We start from the raw sequence: 23,639 nt of genomic DNA, 5'->3' as shown, positions 1-23,639 counted from the left end.
TACCACAGTACCTTTAGATGCAAGGGCAGCAGGTCAGGATGAAGCAGTGGTTCAGGGGGGCCCTCAGTTCCCATCAGGAGAGGACTTAAGGCATCTACAGGGCAGGAACTTGAATGGCTTTTTGGCCTCTGTTTGGAGAGAGGGCCCTGGTAATACACATTCATAGTCACATTCTCACAAATATACTGACTGTCCTTTTGAAATAGGCAGTTACCTCACTGACAAGTAGTAAACATATAGGATGTGTTTAATCTAACAGAGTCGAGTTTGTGACCTGGTGATACCATCTGAGGTTTGAAGGAATCCCAGGATGGCACTGCATACATTGGCCCAAATCTGTGCCCTCATAAGAAATCACCTTTAAGCCTGGGCTCTAGCCAGGGCCAGCATAAGTCTTATTAACAAGAAGGATTTCCCATAGGCCCTGAGCTATGCATAGGAATTAGCCCCACTTTTTTATTTTCCTTTTGCTTTCTTGGTTTCATTTGGTTTTCTCTTTTGCCTTAAAACGTAACTACTAGCTAAAATTTCACTCATTAAAAATTAAATTATTTGAAAGGTTTTAAAATGTAAGAGATATAGAAGGACATAAAAGAAAAAAGTAAAACTTCCCCAATATCTTACTCACTGGAAGTAAATGCTTTTAGCATTGTTTTGGTGAATCCATCTAAAAATTTTCTGTGTATATCTGAACACACATGAAGTGTATGAGACTAATGCATATGCAGACCATTTTTTTTTCCCTTACTGCAAATGGAATCACACTGTATGTTGTAGCCACTACTTGTATCTGTTGCAATATATCTTGGATTTGGCTCCATATCAACACATATAGATCTACTTTGTTCTTTTAATGTCTGCATAGTATTCCACATTAACATTCATGGCTTTTAAGATGCTGTTCTACATTTTGTCTGGGTGAGGAGAAAAGGATAGAGAGGTGAGAAAAAGACATGCTGTTGGGGCTTGGAGGAGATGTACTGAGATGCCTGAAGGGATAGGGCAAGAACACAGAGTTTGAAAATAGTGCCACTGTATTTTAGCATCAGTCGAACCAGTACTTTTGGTTACTGCTTTGTGGAGTAAATAAAATAAAGAAAGTTGTAGGTCTAAGCCATAGACCAGCTTTTCCCAACTCTTCTGTAACTAAAATCCTTGCTTAATTTTCTTGAGTTTTTTGAGGATTGAAATAGCACATGGATAGAGCCAAACAGTGGGTGCTATTTTGACTTCCAAAAAGTTTGGCAAGCTTTTAAACTCAAAGCTGTTTTTAAAAACTTGAGTCACTATGTGATTGGGGAGCACTGTTTAGTTGTAGCTCCTTATCCATGTCTAGGAGATAAGAAACAACAACAACAAACAATAAAGCTAAAGGGGCACTCTTTGAAATGGCAGAAAATAAGACAATAGGGCCACAAGGCATCATCTATGGGACTAATTTGATTCAATAGTTATAAATGATTGAGAAGAGGGAGCACCGGGCAGAATCATTAAGTTGGCAGATATCTTTACACTCTTCCAGCGAGGATAATAAACTTCAGGAAGATGTTTGTCTTGTAGGAGTGGTCAGGAAAGCGGCCGGCAAGCTTTGATATGAGCAAGTCCAAGGTCATGTCTCTAGGGACACATTCCTGAAGTTCATTTCAGAAGATTTACAATGAGCCTTACCTCTTTACCTGTGAAGAGGGTCTCTGCTTCAGGACTCAGTAAAAGATGGAGTTTGATATCATCAAGAGGGAGATGATATTTAAACAGACAACATTATATATGAACATAAAAAAAGGAGGCTAGCAGGGAGCTGATTCCCACCACACATATAAACAAAGCCTGTTGCTTTACATTACCTTAGTACAGCCCCCAAAAGCAACTGGTATGTGTTGGTTGGTGTGGTGACCTGTATATTCACTGGCTTTTAAAGTTAGGTAAACTGAATATGAAAGTTAAATAAACTAAATATTGTTAGGCTACCATTTTAGAAGAAATGCAATCAGATGTTCTCTTCAACTTTCGTACAAAATATTTTCCTTCTCAGAAGATGACTCTTAATTATGAAAGTCAGACCTGGATTTCCTGACCTCTCTGCTACCGTGCACGGTAGCATGAAAGCACATCCTTAATATCACCAGATGCATTATATCATGGAGGGGAGCACAATCAGATCAGTATCCTCTGAAGTTGTGAAGTTTTCAGTAATAAAGAGATAATGAAGTCTGCCCTATCACCTCACAGTGGGCTTGAGAAGCTCAAAGGAGCTGAGAGATATGAAACTGCTTTGTAGAATGCTGTGCAAAAATACAGTAGTATTAATTATTCCTTGTATGTCGTAATTTGGGATTAGAAATATAAATTGATTACATTTTAGGAACTTATCCTTTATAGATATTCATGCAAATGTACCAAGATTGGAACACAAGGATGTTCTTTGCAGCACTGTTTATATTAGGAAGATATTAGAAGTACCTCAATTGTGTATCAGAAGGAATTAGATAAATTGTCATATGGCCATTCAGAGGAATAAGAACAAGGCAGTTTTTTATGTTGTGACATGGAAATATATCCAAGATATATATTAAGTGATAAGAAGTTGCAAATCAGTATGACTAGTATGATTCCAACTTTGCTTAAAATTACATCTTGGTATATGCATGGGAAAACCCGAGAAGAATACATATCGAACTGTTAACCTTGTTCTCTCTTGGAAGGGTACGACAATGCAAGCTCTTTTCTTTCATGCTTTGTTTATTTCTATACTGTGTGAATTGTTTACAATGAGCACTGTTACTTTTGTAATTAAAAATATAAGTAAAAGAAACATGAATTTGTCCTTAATTCAGCTGCCCTATTGTTAAAAAATTACATTTTTGAAAGTGTATGAAGTGAGAGCAGAAGACCTGCGAATTTTTCCATTCCTTTAAGAAAATATACCATTATCAGGATGAAGAAAAAGCAAAACAGAGATCAAAAACTTTTTTCCCCTTTGGGAACAGTGTTCTGGTCTTTCTCCATGATGAAAGATAAAGGAAGAAATGAAATCTGTTTCTTGGTTTTGTTTGGCGTTTGTTTGCTTTGTTTTGCAAGATGAGGACTAACTCTGTGTACAGCCCTGGAACCATAAGGGGCAGCAAAGAGACCACCTCAGTAGTGAATTACTGTCCCAGTCAAAGTTGGCAAAGTCCCACACTGAAGGGCAGAATCGCCCGGCTTGTAAATATTGCCCATTGTCATATGGTGAGGATGTCCATAGATACTTTGACTCTTCAGTCCTGAAGTGAAAGGCTAGGCTGATCCTGGGGAAGCACATTAAAACCTTCCCTTGAACTGGTGGTCTGTTTTCCTGGGGAGAACATGGACGGAGGCTGCCAAATGGCTTGGGAAAGCCTCCTGAGAAGCAGCCCAGCTCCCAGGCCTGCAGGAAATGATGGGAGGAGGAAGTGGAGAAGAAAGAAGAGGTAAAGAACATGCAAGAGTCTTTCTCCTTCAAATGAGTAGACAGCACACTCAGAATTAAGGTCCTTTCTGTGTCTTCCCTGGCCAGGACCCAGGACCTCCCTTAGGAGCCCTCCTCACCCTGCATGCTCCTCTGCACTCCACACCAGACTGAGAGCCCAAGAAGGGCAGAGACCTTGTCTGTCTCGTTCATTGTTGTATCCCCAACACCTGGAATAAAAGGGTGGTGAATTAATACTTGTTGACTGTTGAATGAACATTCTCCACTATAAATGGACTCTGTCTGGAGTGGTCTACCCTTGAACCATTCAATCATTCCCTGGGTTGGAAGGCCAAAGAGAGCTTCTGGTCAGCTTGACCACTGGTGCCGAATACAATCAGCTTGCACTTTGTTTGACACTCTCTTGTAACGCAGCTTTTCTTTACCTTCATGTTTCCAGATACAGCCAAAAGGCAGCGAGGAATGGAATGAAAAATCAATTCAACCTCCATGAGCTGAAAATGAAGGGCCCTGAGCCAGTGGTCAGTCAAATTATTGACAAACTGAAGCACATTAACCAGGTATGTGTCTATCCAAGAAAAATGGAAATGGCCAAAAATGAAGGATGGATGGTGTCCAGGGTTCAAACTGTATTCTTGGGCTTTTGGAGAGGCAGCCATTGTTCCATTGTTCACTGTCTTCAAAAATTCTCTCTGCTAAAAAGGACTTCTGATCCTTGTTTTTCACCCCTCTTTTAAATTATAAAGAAAATATTGTAATAGAAGAGAAAGCTTGGAAAACAGAGGGAAAAGTATTTCTCACAATCCCACTAGTCTATACTGTTTTCATTTTTTCACATGTTCTTTTTAAATATTTGTTGAGAAAATCACACTTACAAAGACTTTTTCCATAGCTGGAAGTATACAAGTGATGTCTAGTTCTTAAAATTAACAGTATATTGGAAATATTTTTTCATGTAGCCACAGAGCTTCATATTAATCATTTTTGTGGCCACATAAGATTCCTTTTAGTATTAATTATAATTAATCAGCCTGCTTTTGCTGTGCATTCAGATTGCTTCAAATTTTTACCATTATAAATGAAACTACCTCTTTATGCATAGTGCTGTCTCCTGATCTTAGATCAGTTCCTTAAAATCCTGGAGTTATTGAGTCAAAGGATATGAGCATTTTGATGCATGTTTCCAAACTCCTTTCCAGTGGAGGTGTACGAGCTTTCACTGCCCCGAGCAAGATATGAGAGGACCAGCTCTGCTGCACCATTGCCAACTTCTGACTCACTGCCACGCACAGAAACACCCACAGATACCCTTGACCTATACAGTTTTTCCTTTCAGAGGGAGTTTAGTAACTAAGACACAAATAGAAATTAGTCGTACCATCTGCTTGTGATTGCTTTGTGACTAGAGTAAAAAAAAAAATAAAAGCCATCAAAAGTGCCACCATATAACCAGAGTAACAGCGTTCCTACCCCATGATCCATGGGTGGAAGGGCCCTGGCACCACTGACTTCTGTTTGTAGCCTAGGAAGAACTTTTTTTGATTTGGTTTTGGTTTGTTTGTTTGTTTGTTTTGGGGAGAGAGGTAATTAGGTTTATCTATTCATTTCTTTTAATGGAGGTACTGGGGACTGAACCCAGGACCTCGGGCATGCTGAGCATGCACTCTACCACTGAGCTGTACCCTTCCCACCCCCAACCAGGAAGAACTTATCGAAACTAAAATCCTTATACAAAGACAGAGGTTTGTGGATGAAGACATTGACATGATTTTGTTTTTTAATATAAAGTTTAGCAGTGAAATTTTTGTGATTCTTAGGAAATGTTTGGAAGGGCTTTCTAATAGCAATACATTTCACTGCAAATGGCATTGTGAAAATATTTACTACACATCTGAGGGTGACTCTTCCAGTGCCTAATAAAGCAGTCTGTACTCCCTGAGCACTTACTAAATAGCTGTTACTGCTGCTGAGCACATGACAGCGGCAGGATTTGCACAACAGACCCTTCTTTGGGTGAACTCACAACCTCGTGAAGTTCTATAAAGTCTGGTTAGTTATAGTATGATTATTTCAAAACACATCTCTGAAGAGTTCAGAGTACAACGTAAAGCACTAACTGCGGAACGGGTACGCTTTACCTGGGGACAGTGACAGTATCCTCTGCATTGTCCTCTGAATTTTTTCCAAATTATCTCAAACTAAATGTGTCTAGGTGACTCATCTCAACTGGTTAGACCCAAGGACTGGTGAGGCCAAAATCTCAGGGTCCATCACTGTGCCCCTGATTCTAAATGAACAATATTGTCAACAGATCTCTTTGGTCAACAGCCATTAAGGAATACCAACTGTGTGCTCATCCAGGTGCCAGGGAGTCTGAGAATTCAAAAGAACTCTGTTTTTACCACTTCCTGAGAGGGGAAGCACACGTGTGGAAAATGTTTAAGTACAAATCAAAGGCAGCCTCTCATGAAGAGCCAGGAGAGAGAAGCTACTCCTCAGTTTTGAGTGGTTTGCTTAGGCCTGTGGTGGGCTAGGCTATTGGGAGAAGGATTTCACAAGGCAGGCCAGACAGAGATCCTGGAAAAAGGGAAAGCTGCATCAAACATGGGCTTCTATATAACCTAACAGCCACTAAAGCTATTTATAGCATGCCCCTGTAGTGAAGACTTTTAGGTGTTTGTTATCAATACTACGGGAGACCATGCAGTAGAGTGAAAAGAATACGGCTTTGGCAGCCGCTCACCTGAACCTGCCCGCTCTCCCCTTGCCAGTGTACTATTCATCCTTTATTAAATTCTCACTTTACTTAAAAAAAAAAAAAAAAGAATATGGGCTTTGGATCCAGATGGACCTGAATCCAGCTGTGGATCTTATGAGATATATAACCTTGGGCAAGTCATTCAAGTCTCTGAGCCTTAGTTTTCTCCCCCGTACATAGTGTATAGAGTCATCAAAACCTCTTCTTATGAGATTGTTGTGAGGATTAGAAATTAAAATATCATTCTATAAAATGTATACATAATCATGTAGTTTACATACACACAAATATAGATAATTGCATGTGTGTGACAGAGTTAAGATGATTCTTATATTCAGGATTTTCTCTATATGCAGGACTTGAGTGGGTTTGAAAGGGAGCAGAATTCCAGCACTTTTTGCTGCTCTAATTCTGTTTGGGTGGATCAAAGACATCCCTTTAATGCATCTCTTCTTTTCTCTTCCATATTGTTTCCTTCTTTTTCTTTATGCTCACTTCCAGCCACCAAAGCTGAAGCCACCTCATAGGTAGGGAGGTGTGTATTGTCAGCGTCGAAAAGGTCACCATTACAACTCCTTTCTCCTACCTCTGCTGTGGATGTATGTGTGAACATTTTTGGTTCCCTTACAAATACCATTGAGCAACCAATTAATTCTCATTGATAGACCAGTTTTACCTGTTTAAGTTAAGCTCTTGAAATTGGTTGGGCTCCAAACACAAACATTGATTTTTTTTTTTCCTCATCTGTGGTTTTACATGGCCAAAACACATCTTCCTTCAGATTTTCAATAAAATTCCTATTTAGCTGTGATTGAATCTGAAAGTGAGCCACTTTAGGGAAGTCATAAGGAAGAAGGTTATGATGCTGATGATGGTAATGTGTTTTATTTGTATGGCATTTAACCACCTTTCAAAGTGATTACATGTCCTAAAAGTCTAACTGCTTATATTGGAAAAAACATCCAAGCTGGAATTGTGTAAGATAGAGTACCATCACAGAATCATTCTCTTCAGGAACCCATTGTTACCCTCGGATATTATTTCATCCTCACTGCCTCCTGGGAGGTAAGTGATAATGTTTCCCCCTTTTTTATAGGTAGGGAAACTGAGGCAGAAAACCATGGAAGGCTGTGTGGGCATGCGGCCAAAACATCCAGTAAGTTCAGTTGAAAATTCAATCATCCAGATGTTATTTCCCCTACACTGCCAAACATCTGGATTCACTGAAGGCCTGACAGAATTGCCCTAAAGTTTTAGTGATGAGAAGGTAGAATCAAGTGAACTTGCCCAAGTTCATGTGTAAGTGAGCGGTGAATCCAGGAGTGTAATGTCATCTTCCTAAGCCCCTTCCTTGGTGCTGGATGTATTAAACTACAGTAAGATGCTCCAGCACACACCACAATGAACACAGACCTTCTCAGGATGCACGTCTGCTCCTGTGTATCCATCCAGATGGACTGCAGCGAGGCCATTTATGAGCACATCCCAGAATAACTCTTCACTTTCTTCCATGGAAATTCTCAGCTGCCTCCTTTCAGGTTGTGGTTGCTGTTGATAGCACTGGAAATAATATACTCACTAAGGGAATAAAGTAACATTATTTCCATATTGATAGTCCCATGGTGTAACCTGGAGGGGATGGGTTCAGGGTCAGGCCTGGGCCTCTTTCCTGGGAAGGCCTGCAGGTGTGGAATGTTCTCCCCTCCTACTTCCAAGCCCCAGTTCATGTGTAACATTCCCACGATTGGAAATGAGGACCTTTTTATTTCCTTTTCAGTTTCTAATTTGTGTGAGGATTTATTGTCTTGTGTTAGGAGAGGAATTGAATTCTTTTACGTCCTCAGTGTCAGTCCTAGAATTTGCTGGGCCATATTGCTTTAAAAATTTTTATTTTTCTTAGTATCCTGCTCCAAGGCTCCTGCATGGAGAGAAGACCCCACAGATACCAAAAATGATCACAATACATTCTTATCCCTATGATACTGCAGGCCGTTTGTCCTCTAATCCAGTTTTGTCAGTAACATTCTCTCTAAGAGTAGCTGTGTAGTTAATGCTCATTTAGCAGTCCCTAAACTACTACAGAAATTATTGTACCCAAGGAAAATCTATCTGTTTATTGTTTTTCCCCAGTTTCAGTTGAGGTTCAAATGAAATTCCAGAAATTGTTTTCCAGCCCGTTGTAAACAGTTGAAGCCAGAGCAGTCAGTACCTGCCCATGTGATGTCAGAGCTATTCATTCAAAATTGGATAAAGTCTCATCTGTTTGGGATGGTTGAAATGTCCTGCTGAATGGTGGGGGAGTGGACGAGGTGGCCTCTTAAGATTCCTTCCAGCCGTGTGATTCCGTGATTTGTGGCTCAAGGTCAGGCTTTAACCCAGCACCCTCTTGTGAACAAGACTTGTGACTTTATTCTCTGCTCCACTACTCTTTTTAAAACACCCTGTTCCCAGGTCATCCCTTTCTACTTTGTAACCTCTCATCTTTTCAGAGATTCTTCCCTTCCCACCAGTCTTCCAGCCTGGGCAGATGGAACTTAAACTTGCCCTTCCCCCCACCCAATTCTTCTGTTCTCTTGCCTTGTTCTCATTAGGCTGTGAAGACATTAAACTATATAAAAAAAAAAAAACACTTTTGCATTTATCACTCCTAAGTTTCCTTCCTCCAGAACCAGATAGGTGACCTGTCTTCAGATCATGTTAGCCCTGGGACGCCATATGAATGATAATAATTCTGCCATAAGTTTGCATAGCACAGTCCAGTTTGTAAAGCTCTTTCGTGTACATTGTATAAATTGGTCTTCACCATGGCTCTGAGAAGCAGACATTATTATCTAGATTTACTAGATGAAGAAACGGTGGGTACTAGCAGACTCATTGACCTATGTATATTAAGTGGTAGAACTGGACCTAGAATCCAGGGCCACTGATGCCAGTCTCTGTGCTCTTTCCTTCTTCATCTTTAAAGACACGGCACACCTTGCTATGGTTAACGTGACCCATATATAAAAGATGTGCAGAAGCACAGATAGCAGAAACTCCTTAATTTGTCTAACGATTTCCAAGTCCCTCACATCCTAATGTCTATGGTCTGAAGCTCTAAAATCAGCAGCAAAGAAAGAATAAGCACATGTTTACCAAATCTCAATTGGCAAGATTCTTAGACAACTAAGCATCACACTGTATGATGTGGAAACTGAGGCACTTTGTGACCTGGGTTTGAGTTATAGACAACAGACAAACTTTCTATTAGCTATCTGTAATTCATTAAATGATTTTAAGTGGTCAAAGAAAATTTTAAATGTGCAGCAGACAGTGGAATGTCTCCACTTCAATCCCCCTTCATAAACACCTGAAAAGTATTTTTTTAGATACCTGACAGATTGCTCTGGTATCATGAAAAGACACTAACTTTTGAAATAGAAAGTTAACATTTTAATAAGTTAATTAGTAAAGTTGTTATGTGTCAGAAAATTACCCAGGACTTTTCTTAGCATGTGATTTAAAAAATCTTCAGACGAATCTCAGGCATGATCGAAAACACTTGGAGTCACTTTTTTCAGAGTCTTCTTACAATAAAACCACTGAGAGTTACAAAATGTGGGCCTACTCTAATGGTTGCTGAAAGAGCTAACACTGATCTAAAATTCTAAATAAAGGAGAAACCTTTTGAGAGTCAAATTTAAATAAAAGGCCTTTCCAAATGGAATTATGTCCCACTGTCTGTCACACTTCTTCACATACAAGTAGTGTGGCAGAACTCTAGAAACTGCCATTTCCTTATGGAGCTAGAGTGTGTGTATGCTTGTGTGTGTGCATGTGTGTGCACGCACACGCACGTGTGTGTGAAAGACAGAGTATCTACAACAGCATGTTAACGAGAGAAGATGAATGACTTTTGAGTTACAAAAGGACAACGTGAGATTGTCTTTAAATACCAGACCTAGACTCTGTGGAGCTAAAACACGATTTCATGAAGTAAAAGGGAGTTAGCTGCTGCATTCCAGAACACATTTATCATTAAAAAAATCTTCTGTCATTTTCCTTAATAGCCTGAAAAATAATTACAGTGTCTGGTGCCTTTGGGGAGCATGTGTTTTTAATATCTTAATTACCATGTACAGTTTAATAACACTACACCAAATGAATTCCCAAGGATTTCATATTAAATTTCTTGAAAATGAACTATTTGCTTTATTTAGAATATACAGGATTAAAGGGACTTAAATTGGGTCATGTATTTTCATCCTTGCATATTGAATTAAATTACTCAAAAATGGAAAATTAGTCAAGAGTGGTAAGCCAACATATTGTTGATTGCAGTGTTGTGATTTTGACTTAGCAATGAAGGGAAATAGCTGATCTTTTTTCATTGCAGTATTATACTCTGTCATATGCTTTTTTTCTTTTTTTAGTTAGAACTATTGGAAGTGTTAGCTATGGGAAGACAAAGTCTACACGAAAAGGGAATTCTATCAAATTATAAAGCTACCAGGTTTACAAAGTTAGAAATATATCTCCAAAATATCTCTGAAATCCATAGGGTCTCATATTCTATTTACATTTACCTACTGGCCAAAGGCAACACAACCTTTTTAAAATAAATGGTTACAAATGATTGCTCTCTACCCCACAAACCTTGATTATAAGCAGTTTATCAGTATATGTATGTTCAAATACTATCTGGAAATTCAGAGACAACTTTTACCCAGGTATATTTATGAATATATATCCTGCCTCTGGACTGTCAGCTCCTAAAGTTCAGGATCATGCACACAACTGTTTCCTCTAACACCCAACATAGTATCATATACAGAATAGACACTCATACACAATATTTTATTGATCAATTCATTCAGAGAACTCAACCTTTGCTGCCCTCAATTTATTTCTAAATTTAGATTCCATTTAAGGTACTTTTCACATCCAATGTTAACCAGTTTCTGTGCTAAAGGGTAGGGTTACATAAGTGCAGGATTATAGTTTGCAGGAGCCTTTAGGTCATAGGATTCAACCCTCTGATTTTACAGATGAGGAAATTAAAGCCAAGAGAGGGAAATGACTTGTCCAAAGTCATACTATGAGTGAATGACAAAGCTTGGACTCAAAAACGAGCAGCTTAATATTCTAGAGCCTTTGCTGTGCTTCCAAAGGCTCCTACATGATGCAGTGCAAAGCATGTTTGCAAACATGAAAGCACATTTTTTTTTTTTACTTAAGTATAGTTGGTTTATAAGCTGTATTAGCTTCTGGTGTATAGCGAACTGATTCAGTCATACATACATACATTTTTTTTCATAGTCTTTTCCATTATATCTTACTACAAGACATTGAATATAGTTTCCTGTGCTATACAGTAGGACCTTGTTGTTTGTTTATTTTATATATAGTAGTTTGTATCTGCTAATCCCAAACTCCTAATTTATCCCTCCCCCCTTTCCACTTCAGTAACCATAAGTTTGTTTTCTATGTCTGTGAGTCTGTTTCTGTTTTGTAAATAAGTTCATTTGTATATTTTAGATTCTACCTATAAGTGATATCATGTGATACTTGTCTTTTCTGCCTTACTTTACTTAATATGATCATCTCTAGGTCCATCCATGTTGCTGCAAATGGCATTATTTCATTCTTTTTTATGGCTGAGTAGTACTCCATTGTGCACACGTGTGTGTATATAAACCACATCTTTATCCAGTCATCTGTCAGTGAACATTTTGGTTGCTTTCATGTCTTAGCTACAGTAAATAGCAAGCACATTGTCTTATACAGTACTCCCAATCATAGCAGAAGCCTGTCCTTTAGCAGTGCATCTTTGGAACAAAAAGTGGTATAGCATGAGGCATGACCTTGCTAATTATTTATCTCTTGTCACATCTATTAACTACTGTTTGGTCATTGACAAGTACACCTCAGTGCCCACTGCTTCATTAAACCCAGTGAGCACTTGTTGCACATGGGCTAAGGCTGGTGCGGGGGGGGTGTCTCTGCTGGGATCACTGAACTAAAAGCAGACAGAATCAGGAGGACCTGTTGCTTGTGGCCTTATACCCACTCACAAAGTCTGACTTGGGCTCCTGTCCCCATTGAGGATTAATCATCCTTTTACTCTCATGCTCTGAATCACAAGTCCTCCACCTTCCTGGGCTCCCTATAATAATTTAACCAGTGCCTTCTCCCTCCTTCCAGAATGGCAGAATTAGCATCATATTAGTAAGTGGGCTTCTGTGCCCATCAGCTCAATTGTTTTGGCAGTGTATTCAGATTGTGTTCCACAGGGAGTAGAGTTGTGGGAGAGGTGCTGTGGGGGTTATTCTGAGCCCCCCATTCCTATTTTAACCAGAGCATTTCTAAAATCTGCTTTACATATGGATCTTTTAAGTAAGATGTCACTTAAACAAAGGGTTTCAACTGCTAAAACAATTTAAAGATATCTCACAGTGCCCTTGAAGCTAATATTAAAGATTTAATCCCATCTGAGCCATTTCTTCACTTGAACATTGGTTCAATGAATATTCTAAGTATCTATAATACACAAAGCAGCCACAGAATGCCTTCCAATCCCCATCAGCCACCTCCTAAAAGGAACTGTTAGTTAAAATGGAGACAATATTTTAACTCACAGTTAAAATGGAGAGTATGAATGGCTTGGTGGAGACATTATTCCTACTGGAAATGATGTTCCTATTGGATGGTTCATTACTCTTGAGCCAAAAGTGTCTTCTTTGAAGCTGAAGACCAACACAACTAGATTTTCCTTGTCTATGGCATTAGGATTCTGATAAAATTCAATGGGAATAAAACCAGCTTTTCTATAGATACTTTTGCCCCTGAGTGGCAGCCCCATGTTAATTGGCTCAACCAAATGCTTGGCCTCACTTCTTTCTGCCCATGATTATTTGAGACCTAACCTTCAACTGTAAGCTTACTTGACATATGACTAGGGATGTTTCCATATTCTCTGTAGGCTGAGTGTTAGTACTTAGTGAATGTAAAATAATAAGAATGGGGTCTATTCTGTATGCGTAACTATATGCTTTCCTTAGATAACAACCAAGGTGATTTTGCATAGCAACTATTAAGTGGACTATTTCCAGCCGAGTTCTAATTGATGTCCAAAGTGAAAATTGCATTATTATTCATATGTACTTCATTTTATTGGGTAATTTCCTAATATGGTTAAAGTATGATCTTATTGTTTAATTAGTTGATTTAGATATTATTTTCTTCACAGTATATGTTTTGCTAGGTCATCACTTTTCAAGGTAGTATCTATTCAGTACTATGGGCAAGCAGTTGAGAAGACCAAAGAAGCCAAGAGAATTACACTGTGATATGTCATAGACAATGAGGCCTAAGTTCAGGTCAGTTATATCCCAAGGCACTGAAAAGCCCTCTGGTTATTATCATGTTATCACTATTGGCAAATTTTGAGTCATCACAACAAGTAGAACAAGAGCCAAAAGACTGGAAACAGGCACAAAATTTTATGCTCACCTTTAATAAGGAGTGGAAATTGGATTGTGGAAACCACAAATCAGGGAGCCTGGTATCACATCTCAGCAAAATTCTAGGCTAGAATCTTGGAGAGCATGAGCTTTCAGATGCCATCGTGATGATACTAGGAGCCACCATGGGCTCACTCAGAACAAACCAGGCCATTTCCCCTTCTGTGTGTGTACGCATGGCGCAGACGTGGTATATCTACATTTCAGCAAAAGGCGTTTGACAGAGATTCCTATAGACGTTTTTTAATAAGTGACACAAAATGTTGGCTAAGTAATCATGTAGTTTGGTAAATGTGTAGCTCATTAACCATCACTCCTAAGGAGTATTTTCTTAACGTATCAATGTCAGCCTGGAGAGAGGCTTTTAGTTGTTTGCTTTGACCCTTACTGCCTCAAGTTTTTAACCAGTGACTTAACTGAAGACAGAGAAGTCATATTTCTAATATTTAGCGATGGCATAAAGCTAGATGGGGTTAGCTAACACAGATGCCACAATCAGGATCTAACAACCACTCAGTAGGATGAAAGGGCAGAGCAAATGAGCAAAGTGAAATGTTACAGGGATAAATGGAAAGTAGTACATGTAGATTCACAAACATGACGTAGCAGCTCTTTTGATGTCGTGCCCCTTATTGGAGGGGTTCAAGGAGGGCTTTATATGTTGAGGTGGAGGAGGGAGAGGCATGGAAGTGAGTAACTAGAGAAATATTATCTCTCCTCTTTAACAGTTCAAAAGGTCTATTTTGGGATAGTAAAGTTCACTGTTCCACATGAGTTTTTATTAAATCAACACTACCTGTTTCAGTTGTAAAGTCTTACTGGTATGTGATTTAGAGTCATGAGAAATTTGAGAGCCACGACACTATGTAATCTAGTTTGGGGGAAAGTACAAGGGCTTTAGAGCCAAACAGAAATCTGTGTTTAAGTCCCAGACATGTCACTTTGTAGTTGCCTGGCTAATGGCCAAATTATTTAACCTTCCTGTACTCGAGTCTCCTAACCTGTGAAATGGGTATACTGTAATCTATTCTGAAGGGTTAGTAGAAGTATTAGAGGTAATGCGTGTGTAACACAATAAATGATAACTACTCTTTTTCTTCATATTATGCTATTATGAAGAGTTAGCATAAAATAACAGAAAGTCAGAAGTAACCTTTTAAGTAGCTTGACTCACTCTGCCTCAGTTTATCAATGTCTAGAATGTAGGGACTACAGCTTTTCTCGTTTGGATTGTTGTTTAAATGACTTAAAAGTCTACATATAATTATCTAAACCATAATGATTCTTGGAAAAATATATCTAGCCAACCTTCGACAGATTTTTTGAACTATTTAAAGTTTAGTTTGGATCAAAGTAACTGAATGGAAAATGAAGATGATAAATTTTTTTAAAAATCACATGTATCATATGTAATATATACATATATAATGTACATATATATGAAGGAGTGTGTACTTAAATCAAGTTCCTCAGATTTTCCCAAGTTTGAACTCTGCCCTAAAGTGGAGGATCTATAAATAGTCAGGCTGCGCTTAGAGTACAGCTTAGAGATCTTAGCACATGATCCAGAAGTCCCATTTCACTCTTCAGCCCCATCAGGACCTTTCATGGAAGGATGGCATCAAGTGAAGAGACTTCAGAGCTATAAAGTTCAGGGCAAGTTAATCTGCATTCCTTTTGCATTTTGCTCTCTGGTTGAAGATGGTGAGAGGTTCCTATATTTAAAACCCGGCTGACATGATATCCTTATTGGCAGATGTCTCATAGGAGGTATTTAGAATGATTTTGCACGGCCTGTAATATGTTCATGCGTGTGTGTATTTCATATGCCGACAGAACAGAAAGAATTCACAGGGCTTGGGGCTACTGAGCTTTCTTGAGACACCATCACTTTCAGCTGTTAGGATGATGTCACAGATGTCAGGAACACTACCTGGGCCCAAATTACCAAAGCTCTATTTTGCATTGCAGAGCCGAAGGCAGACAAGACCCATTCCATGAGCTCTACCATCAAAGAACTATGGAATTTGTTAGCTATAGGCTGGGACCAGCCACCACTTGTTGTCAGGCAAAAGGAGAGCTGCCCCCTGCTGCCTTAGCCTTTGTCCCTGCCTGGGATACCATGGAAAATGGGGAAGGAATCCAGACTCATTAATGAGCTAATACAAAAGATTAAGCCAAGTTAGGGGCGCTTCGTTATAGCTGCACATGGATTCTTGAAGACAGTTGAGAGCTGTAGGCTCTCCAGACCAGAATCCAGTGGCACTGTTGCCTTTGTTCTCCAGGCCCAAGTATAGGATGAGGGTATCCCTGTGGGGAGCACTTTTCTTATTGCTGATTTCTTTTTTAGAGACTGCCATTCCCTGAGCTATTGTGTGGCAAATTGGCTGATCGATAATTGCAATCTGATAAGCCATGGTACAAATTATTGTTAGAGCTACGGCTTTCATTATAAGATCCTGAGATGGAGCTCAGCTCTGGGCTTCTACTTGGTTGAACGGCCTTTGTTCTTATCTGTGGTTCTTGGAAACCACTTAAGCCATGACTACTTTTCAAAATGAAGCTCATCAGACAGAAAATAAAGTAAAATAAAAGTTATATATGTAAGTATATATAATTTATACAATATATAATGCCTATATTATGTATATTTTTTCCTCTCACAATTTATTTAGCAGATATTTATTGAATGTCCAAGGTGTGTGTAGCACTGAGTTTGGTGGGCTCTGTTGATAAAGACATAAAGAGTCCCCCCTCCCTATACACACTTATCACGTATACATGTGGCATTACCTTTTGAATTCATTTGTTTAATATTGAGCAGCTCTATGTACTGGGGGTAGGAGCTGCAGATACAAAGGTAGCTTAAGCACAGTTCCTGCTTTCAAGGAGGGTGATGAAAACATACCTACATGACTATAATCCAAGGCACAGTGTAAGTGTCACAAGAGAAACATGAACCAAGGACTATACTAGCCCAGAGAAGGGAAGGATTAATTTCTACCAGAAGAATTAGACAAGACTTCAAAAATAGGTAGCCTTTAAGCCTTTAAGGCTTTGAAAGATGAAAATTTTGACAAATCAAGATTGGAGGGAAGGATCTTCCTGGCAGAGGAATGTGGTGTGAACAGTGGCACAAAGACGTGGAGGTACATCAGTAGCCGGAGAGCGGAGGCCACTGGCCGGAGTGGAGGAGGATGTAGGCAGGGAAGGATGAGGCTGAAAAGGTAGTACAAGGTTTGGGAGGGCCACGCATACTATAAAGAATCTGAACTTTCCTCTGTTAGCAGTGAGGAGCCAGTGAAGGGATTGGAACAAGAGCGACATGGTCAGGTCAGTGTTTTATGATTTTAATGCTACCAGGAGCATGAAGGGTGGCTTGGAGATCAGAAATGAAACACGTCTTGGGCTTAGGACTTGAAGCAATATTAAAATTAAATGTAGGGGGAGGGTATAGCTCAGTGGTAGAGCACATGCTTAGCATGCTCGAGGTCCTGGGTTCAATTCCCCAGTATCTCCATTAAAAAAAATAAATAAACCTAATTACGTCTCCCCCTGCACCAAAAAAAAAAAAGCACCAAAAAAAAAAAAAAAAAAAAAGAGGCAAGGAGTCCAGTTAAGCTTGATCAGGTTTTCAAGGCAAAGAAGTGAAGCTTGTGATTAAAATTCATGAACCTTCCTTTCCACTTCCTGATGGAACAGTTTAGGGGAAGGGAAGTACTCGGTCCCTAAAATTGGGCCAGTCATTTTTGGCTGCGTGCAGTGGTTTGGGTCTCAGGAGAGAAGGTTCCATGGTGTCACCTCACAGCAGACCAGTACCCTATCCAGGTCTCACAATAGAAATTTTTTTTTTTTAATTCCAGTACCTCGTTGAACCTTCAGCAGAAGTTCTCATAATGGAGTATTTAGAGTCCCTGAAGAATGTGTTAACTATTACTTTTTAAATCAATTTGTTACACACTTTTTTCAGTCAGGATTCCAATTAAAAGGGGCTCCTTGGCTGTTGAAGGTTGAGTGCCATCCATTCACCAAAGTCTCAAAAATGACCAAAACTGTGAGAAAGATTGAGAGAGATTATAGTGGTTTTTCTTCAGCTGCCACCGTGGGTGCTTAGATGTGCTGGAGAGATGACTGTGTTTCGTGACAGCCTCACAAAGAAGAGTGGGGGGACCCAAGTGAAGCCGTGACTGTTCGCCCTCTCCAACCATCTTAAAACACATTTTCCCATTTGTTGTTATCAACTCCTGTGTTTTTTTCTAATTATGCCAGCCACTGAACAGTTTGTACTATCTCCCTAGAATAGTCTCCAAGAACTTTATACACTTTATATAGAGGGCCCCGCCGGTTCATTTGACTCAAGCATGTGCTAACAATGAGCGGCCCTGACCTTTCACTGGGGCGGGCGGGCTGGCGGGCTGGCGGGCTGGCAGGCACTCGGTACCACTTTGTCTCCACCTCCGCACTCCTGCACCCTTGCCGTCAGAGCAGATGCTAAGAAGGCAGCAGATAAGGTGTTTCATTTAGGCGGTGAAGCTTGTTTACAGCACTTCCAGAAGGATAGGGTCTTGTCTGCCCCACTCACCACTGTATCCTCTGCTTCCAGAACAGTGCCTGGCACATAGGATGTGACCAGTACCTATTTATTGCATGAATAAGTGAAGAATTCTCTTCCAACTTCTATTGTGTGTGTGTGTTGGGGGGAGTAACTAGGTTTACTTATTTCTTTTAATTTTTTTTTAGTGGAGGTGCTGGGGATTGAACCCAGGACCTCATGCATGCTAAGCATGCGCTCTACCACTGAGCTGTACCCTCCCGCCAACTCTGTTCCAACTTTTGAATTGGCTGTTTAATTCCAGTTTGGGGAGAATGTAACTTTATCCTATGCCTGTCTCCCCATTGTATTTTGGAAGCAGATAACTTGTTTTCTAGTTTCACTGGCGCACAGATGGAGGGGAATTTTGACTCAGAATGGATCAGCATCTCACCAGTTCTTGATTGAGATGATGAGATTTGGGACTTTTGTGCTAAGAAGATTTAATGAGATTTGGGACTTAGAGTTGATACTGTAATGAGTTGAGACTTTGAGGGACGTTGGGGTAGAATGAATGCATTTTGTACACAAGACAGATGTGAATGGGGAGAAAATGTATGTGCACGTACAGAGAGTAAAGGGATTCTTTCCACCATTAAAGCAATTATTAAATGTGACACTGGGGTTTTACCTTCCAAGTATGTACATAATATTCTAAATCTTCCAAAAGTCATCTAGAATAGTCCTTCCTTCACTTTAAAAATTTATTTTATTTTTTCCAGCTTCATTGAGATATAATCGACAAACTACATCATGAAAGTTTAAGATGTCCAGTGTATTGATTCGATGCACCTATATATTGTAAAACAATGACCACCATGGCATTGTTAGCATTAGCTAACACCTCCATCACGTCACATAATTACCATTTCTGTTTTACTGTGAGAACGTTTAAGATTGAGTTTCTCCGCTTTCTTGAGAAACATGATGAAAGTATTGTGTCTTCCCCGTGAGTCCTCATTCCATTCATTCAGAAGTTCCTTAACCTGACAGAGCCTGAAAATCCATGAACTCACTGTTCTGTCTCCCTTTTCTGACCTCTACTTGGCTATGCCATGGCTCCCATCCAGTGGAATGATTTCTGGCAGAGACTCCAGGCTATGGGCTACTCCCTCCTATGCCTACTCTGTCGCTGTAAAATACGGTATTGAGCCAAGATGGAAACCTAGTTCATCTGTCAGAGCCTGAGTGTAATAGGAACTTTCATTTTCTGGCTGTCTCCTTTCAACTCCAAGCTCAGCTTGTTGAGTCTTGAAGAGCTGAGATGAAATAGTAATTCATGTGCCTGTTTTATTTCTAGACTCGTCTTCCCAGATCTTGAAGACTGTGGTGATTCATGCCTCAGGTAGCTAGATATTGGGGAACTTTCTTATTTGCAGGTTATGAAAGTGAATAAAGTGATCAAAATCTTTATCACCACCTATCCTATTTACACAGATTTCTGGTTCTTTCCCCTAGGAATAGTTTCTGTGCGGGAGGACAAACGGGTCTCTGATCTCGTCTGCTTTTCAGCACATTCTTTGGACCAACTATATGCCACTCACTTGAAGTTATCCCTTCTCTGCTGGCATCACTAGTCCTGAACTCTCTTCCCTATAGCCGGTCAGTCACCAATGCTTCCAGGTCATTCTTTGCAACATTCCTTCTCTGAGATCCTTTTCCATCCCTGTGCCATCACCCTCGTCCAGGCCTGCCTGACTTCATCGATTCCCTGATGCGCACAGGGACTAGAAAAATCAATGAGATACTCACTGCCCTTGGCTTCTAGGGACCTGCCATCATTTTTATGTTTTTGTTTTCTTATAACACTGTAGTCTCTAACATGACTTATATTTATATTTTGCTTTATATTTTTCTTATTGATCTATTTGTATAAATTCTAGCTCTACCACAAAAATACTTGTCATCTTCCTTTTGAAAGTCCCCCAAATATGGGACTTGACTCCTATTCATGGTGTGCTGCCTTCCCTGAGAGAGAAGTACTGCTTTCTCCACAGCTCCTCGATCCTTTTCTTCCTGTCCACCCTCTCTCATCTTCCATATAGTTTAAGAATTTCTCTGATAGGTAGATATTTTTTCTCTACCCTTCCCTTAGTGATTCTGTCTTTAAAGGAAAGTAATTTAAAAAAATGATTCCTGAAGAAAGACAGTGATCATGACAAAACAGCATTTATCGAGCACTTGCTGAATGCTGGTACTACTGGGTGTTTCAAAACATCTAATGAAAAGCACCGTGCCTGCTATGTGCTCCCTTCTGGATTAAAAAAAAAAAATCCGTAATCTATAAGTGCTTTTGGCTAGCGATGAAGAACACCAGCACTTTTTTTTTTTTTTTTTTTTTTTTGCAAAGCGAAAACACCAGAAGTTTGGAAAGGAATTTGCAAATTGTGTTGTAATGCAACTGATCTCTTTCTTCCTGAGAAAGTTGGTTTATTGCCAGAGCGTTCAGCTCAGGCCCACGCAAACTGGGTATATATATAGAGGGCCCAGCGAGGAAGAGAACGTGATAAACTTTCCTCCCCGGTACAGCAGACTGTGGCAAACAGTCACCAGGTGAAGGCCACGGAGCACAAAACTGGGGGAGTCAAATGCCATCTCCGTACGTGGCAGCTAGACATCGACTAGGTTGAAGGGGCCCCCTGGCCCTAAAGGCAGCCAGTTCAGGTCTGGAGACTCAGAAGTGTTTTCAGGGTGATGCCAAGCCCTCAGGGATTTCTTGGAGCCCTCTTCGTGGCAGGTGGGGACATCGAGGAGCCTGTCCTCACTAAAAGTGCCTCCAAATTCTTAACATGAAGATGTTAATGAGAAAATGAGAATCTCTGCATTTAAGTGTTTTCAAGTTTATGAGGCCCTTTGATTTACATTACCACATTTATTTCTCACTAATATTCTGTGAGCTAGCCATCATTAATATTCTCTTTTACAGATGGAGAAACTGACACTCAGACTGTAAGTTAGACTAAAAGGTTGAATGTACTCTAAATTCCCTGACTTTCTTCTCCTCTGTGGAGGGAAGAGGAACCATTCAGGTAGTCTCATGATCTAGGAGGTCCCTGGAACTAACAGCTCTCCCTCTAGCAATTTCTCCCGAGGCAGGAATGTGGTAGTCCACAAAGATGTATGTATAAGGCTATTTCAGTGGTGGTGTTTGCATAGAAAAAAAATGAAAAGCAACCCACATATCTCTCAATAGGAGACTTATTATGTGAATTATGTTGTTTCTATACAATGGAATGATCTGCAGCCATTAAAAAATATTTTAAAAATACTGTCGTGGATAGAAAGATATTCATGATATATTTAAGTAAGAAAGCAGGTGATGAGACAGTAGGGAAGTACAATCTGATTTAAACAGAAATTAGCACATGTATAGACTTATGTATGGGGAAACAGTTTCTGTCAAAATACATATCAAAACATTAGCAATATCAGGGTAATTTTCATTTTCTTTTTTACCTCTCTGTCCTCTGCTCAAATACTTTTAAAAAATCATTAAATCAGAAAAAGCAATACTCCTGTTTCCATTCCAAACAAACACAAAATTTGAAATAGATGAGGAGGGATGTAAGATAGAAACTACCCAAGTCCAAGCCAGATTTCTTCCACCCCCTCCATCCCTACCTGAGCTGTATCTGTCTCTGTTGGCTGTCTCAGACCTAACCTGGGCCCTGAGAGGAGACAGCAAGAGTACTGTCTGGTTTGGTGGCCTCCTGACCAGTGCCTACTGACCCCGTGTTTCAGCCTCATAGCCTAGCGTCACCACCTGAATTCTGAAGGCAGCCCTGAGGACCTTTAGAGAAATGGTCCACATAACCCAGGACCCCTTGCAAACAGGCACATGAAGAAATGTGTACCCAGTTAGAGGTGGCCCCCAAAGCTTCTCAGCCTCCCAGAATAACCCGACATTAGCCCATCATTCACAAATTGGCCCAAACATTTTAGAACCTATTTCTATTTTTGTCTGCCTTACCCCTTAGGGAAATTAATTCCTTAAGTTTAGTATCAGATTCAAAGCAGAGCTTCCTTTCATCAGCCTAAAATCATCTCATTCAAGTTCAAGGGGGTACCTCCCTTTAATTCCAGCATTCTGAGACATAAGATTGTGGTTACCCTACCCATCACAGTTGTGTGCATTTTTCTTATTTTCCCCAGTAGCCTTTGTCTTTTCAGACTCTGGAGGCTATTGATTTTAGCCTGTCATCATATGGCTTTGCCTTTGGTGCCTTTTCCCCATCTTTCATTATTTTATTTCCCCTTGTCTGGATGTTTTCCTGTTGTCGTCTTGAATACACCATCAGCAGAAGGTAATCCCAAACATTCTCAGAATATGGCACAGTAGCACATATATAGTAGCTCTAAAATCAGTACTGCAGCTCAAAAGCAACTTCTCTCTTAGTGGATTGCTAGGTGCAGACATTCAGAAGTTCAGCTTTCAGTGGGAGAGGAGTAGTAATTAATGAGCTGTGAATACTGGTCTGTTGTGTCTTAGAGATGTGTATGTGGTCCCCACCTGATATTGTCTGCTACACCAGGATCTAGTTTAGGGGGGAAAACCTTTCAAATCAATGAAATAAATGCTGATTCCAAATATAACATTCAGACTCTATGAAATAAGACAGCTCTAATCTCTCAAAGACCAAAGATAAGGCCATCTGACAGCTTTGCAACGTCAGAGACTTTCAGTCATTCCTTTACACACATGTAAAACCTTCAGACTTTCTTGAGAAAATAACCTTTATTTCAAAAAATAGCTTTGAAGTTTGAAAATCAATGCAGACCAGCTGTTTCTCAGCATAGAGAGGACTTTTCCTAAACTGCTAAAACGCTAATAAGGATTTCAAAGGGCAGTGATAACTTACTCTAATGCCCGTAGTCCAGGGAGCACCAGGGGTGGGACAAGCTGTTTACCGCAACTAACACATTCACTAGGGAGCTTGCCAAGCCTTCATCTGTGTTTTCCCTACCTCCCTTTCTCTGGGTGTCTGCTGCCCTCCTTCCCTTCTCACCATCCCCTGGCTTCTTTCTTTCTTTTCCTCACTTTTATTTTTTTTTTCTTTTTCCAATCTCTCTTATCTCCCCCTCCACATCTATTTTTTTTTTTTTAAACACCTCATTGCCCGAACTTGCTATAGCATAGACTTGGAGTATTTTTTAGCTATTTATTATATCTTATGAATGGAGTATCCTCCCCCCATTTCCTGTTCTTATTTTTTTTAAGGAGGTGAGATGAATATTTTATTTTATATTTAGTCCACAAACACCAACAAAAGCTAAACTAAATCAAGTGGCTTCTTACTTGCTTGTGGCCCCCACTGATTTTTCTCCCCCCTATGGGTCAGC

The 23,639-nt window shown here is 39.9% G+C and overlaps 1 protein-coding gene and 1 pseudogene across 2 annotated transcripts in view; both read left to right on the top strand.

Moving 5' to 3' along the window:
- Window positions 1-23,639, top strand: part of GPC3 (glypican 3) — a 371,167-nt gene that overhangs the window by 267,912 nt on the left and 79,616 nt on the right. For both annotated transcript variants that reach the window (XM_074358814.1, XM_074358815.1), the window contains one exon: window positions 3,888-4,008. In XM_074358814.1, the coding sequence (XP_074214915.1) occupies window positions 3,888-4,008 (121 nt within the window). The remainder of the gene's footprint in view (window positions 1-3,887; window positions 4,009-23,639) is intronic.
- The window catches only part of LOC141576310 (large ribosomal subunit protein eL32-like), a 33,549-nt pseudogene continuing 20,482 nt past the window's right edge, over window positions 10,573-23,639 (top strand).

This window comes from Camelus bactrianus, chromosome X (genome assembly GCF_048773025.1).
Source record: "Camelus bactrianus isolate YW-2024 breed Bactrian camel chromosome X, ASM4877302v1, whole genome shotgun sequence".
In the NCBI taxonomy this organism is placed as follows: Eukaryota; Metazoa; Chordata; class Mammalia; order Artiodactyla; family Camelidae; genus Camelus; species Camelus bactrianus.
This window is presented reverse-complemented; position numbering and strand designations above follow the sequence as displayed.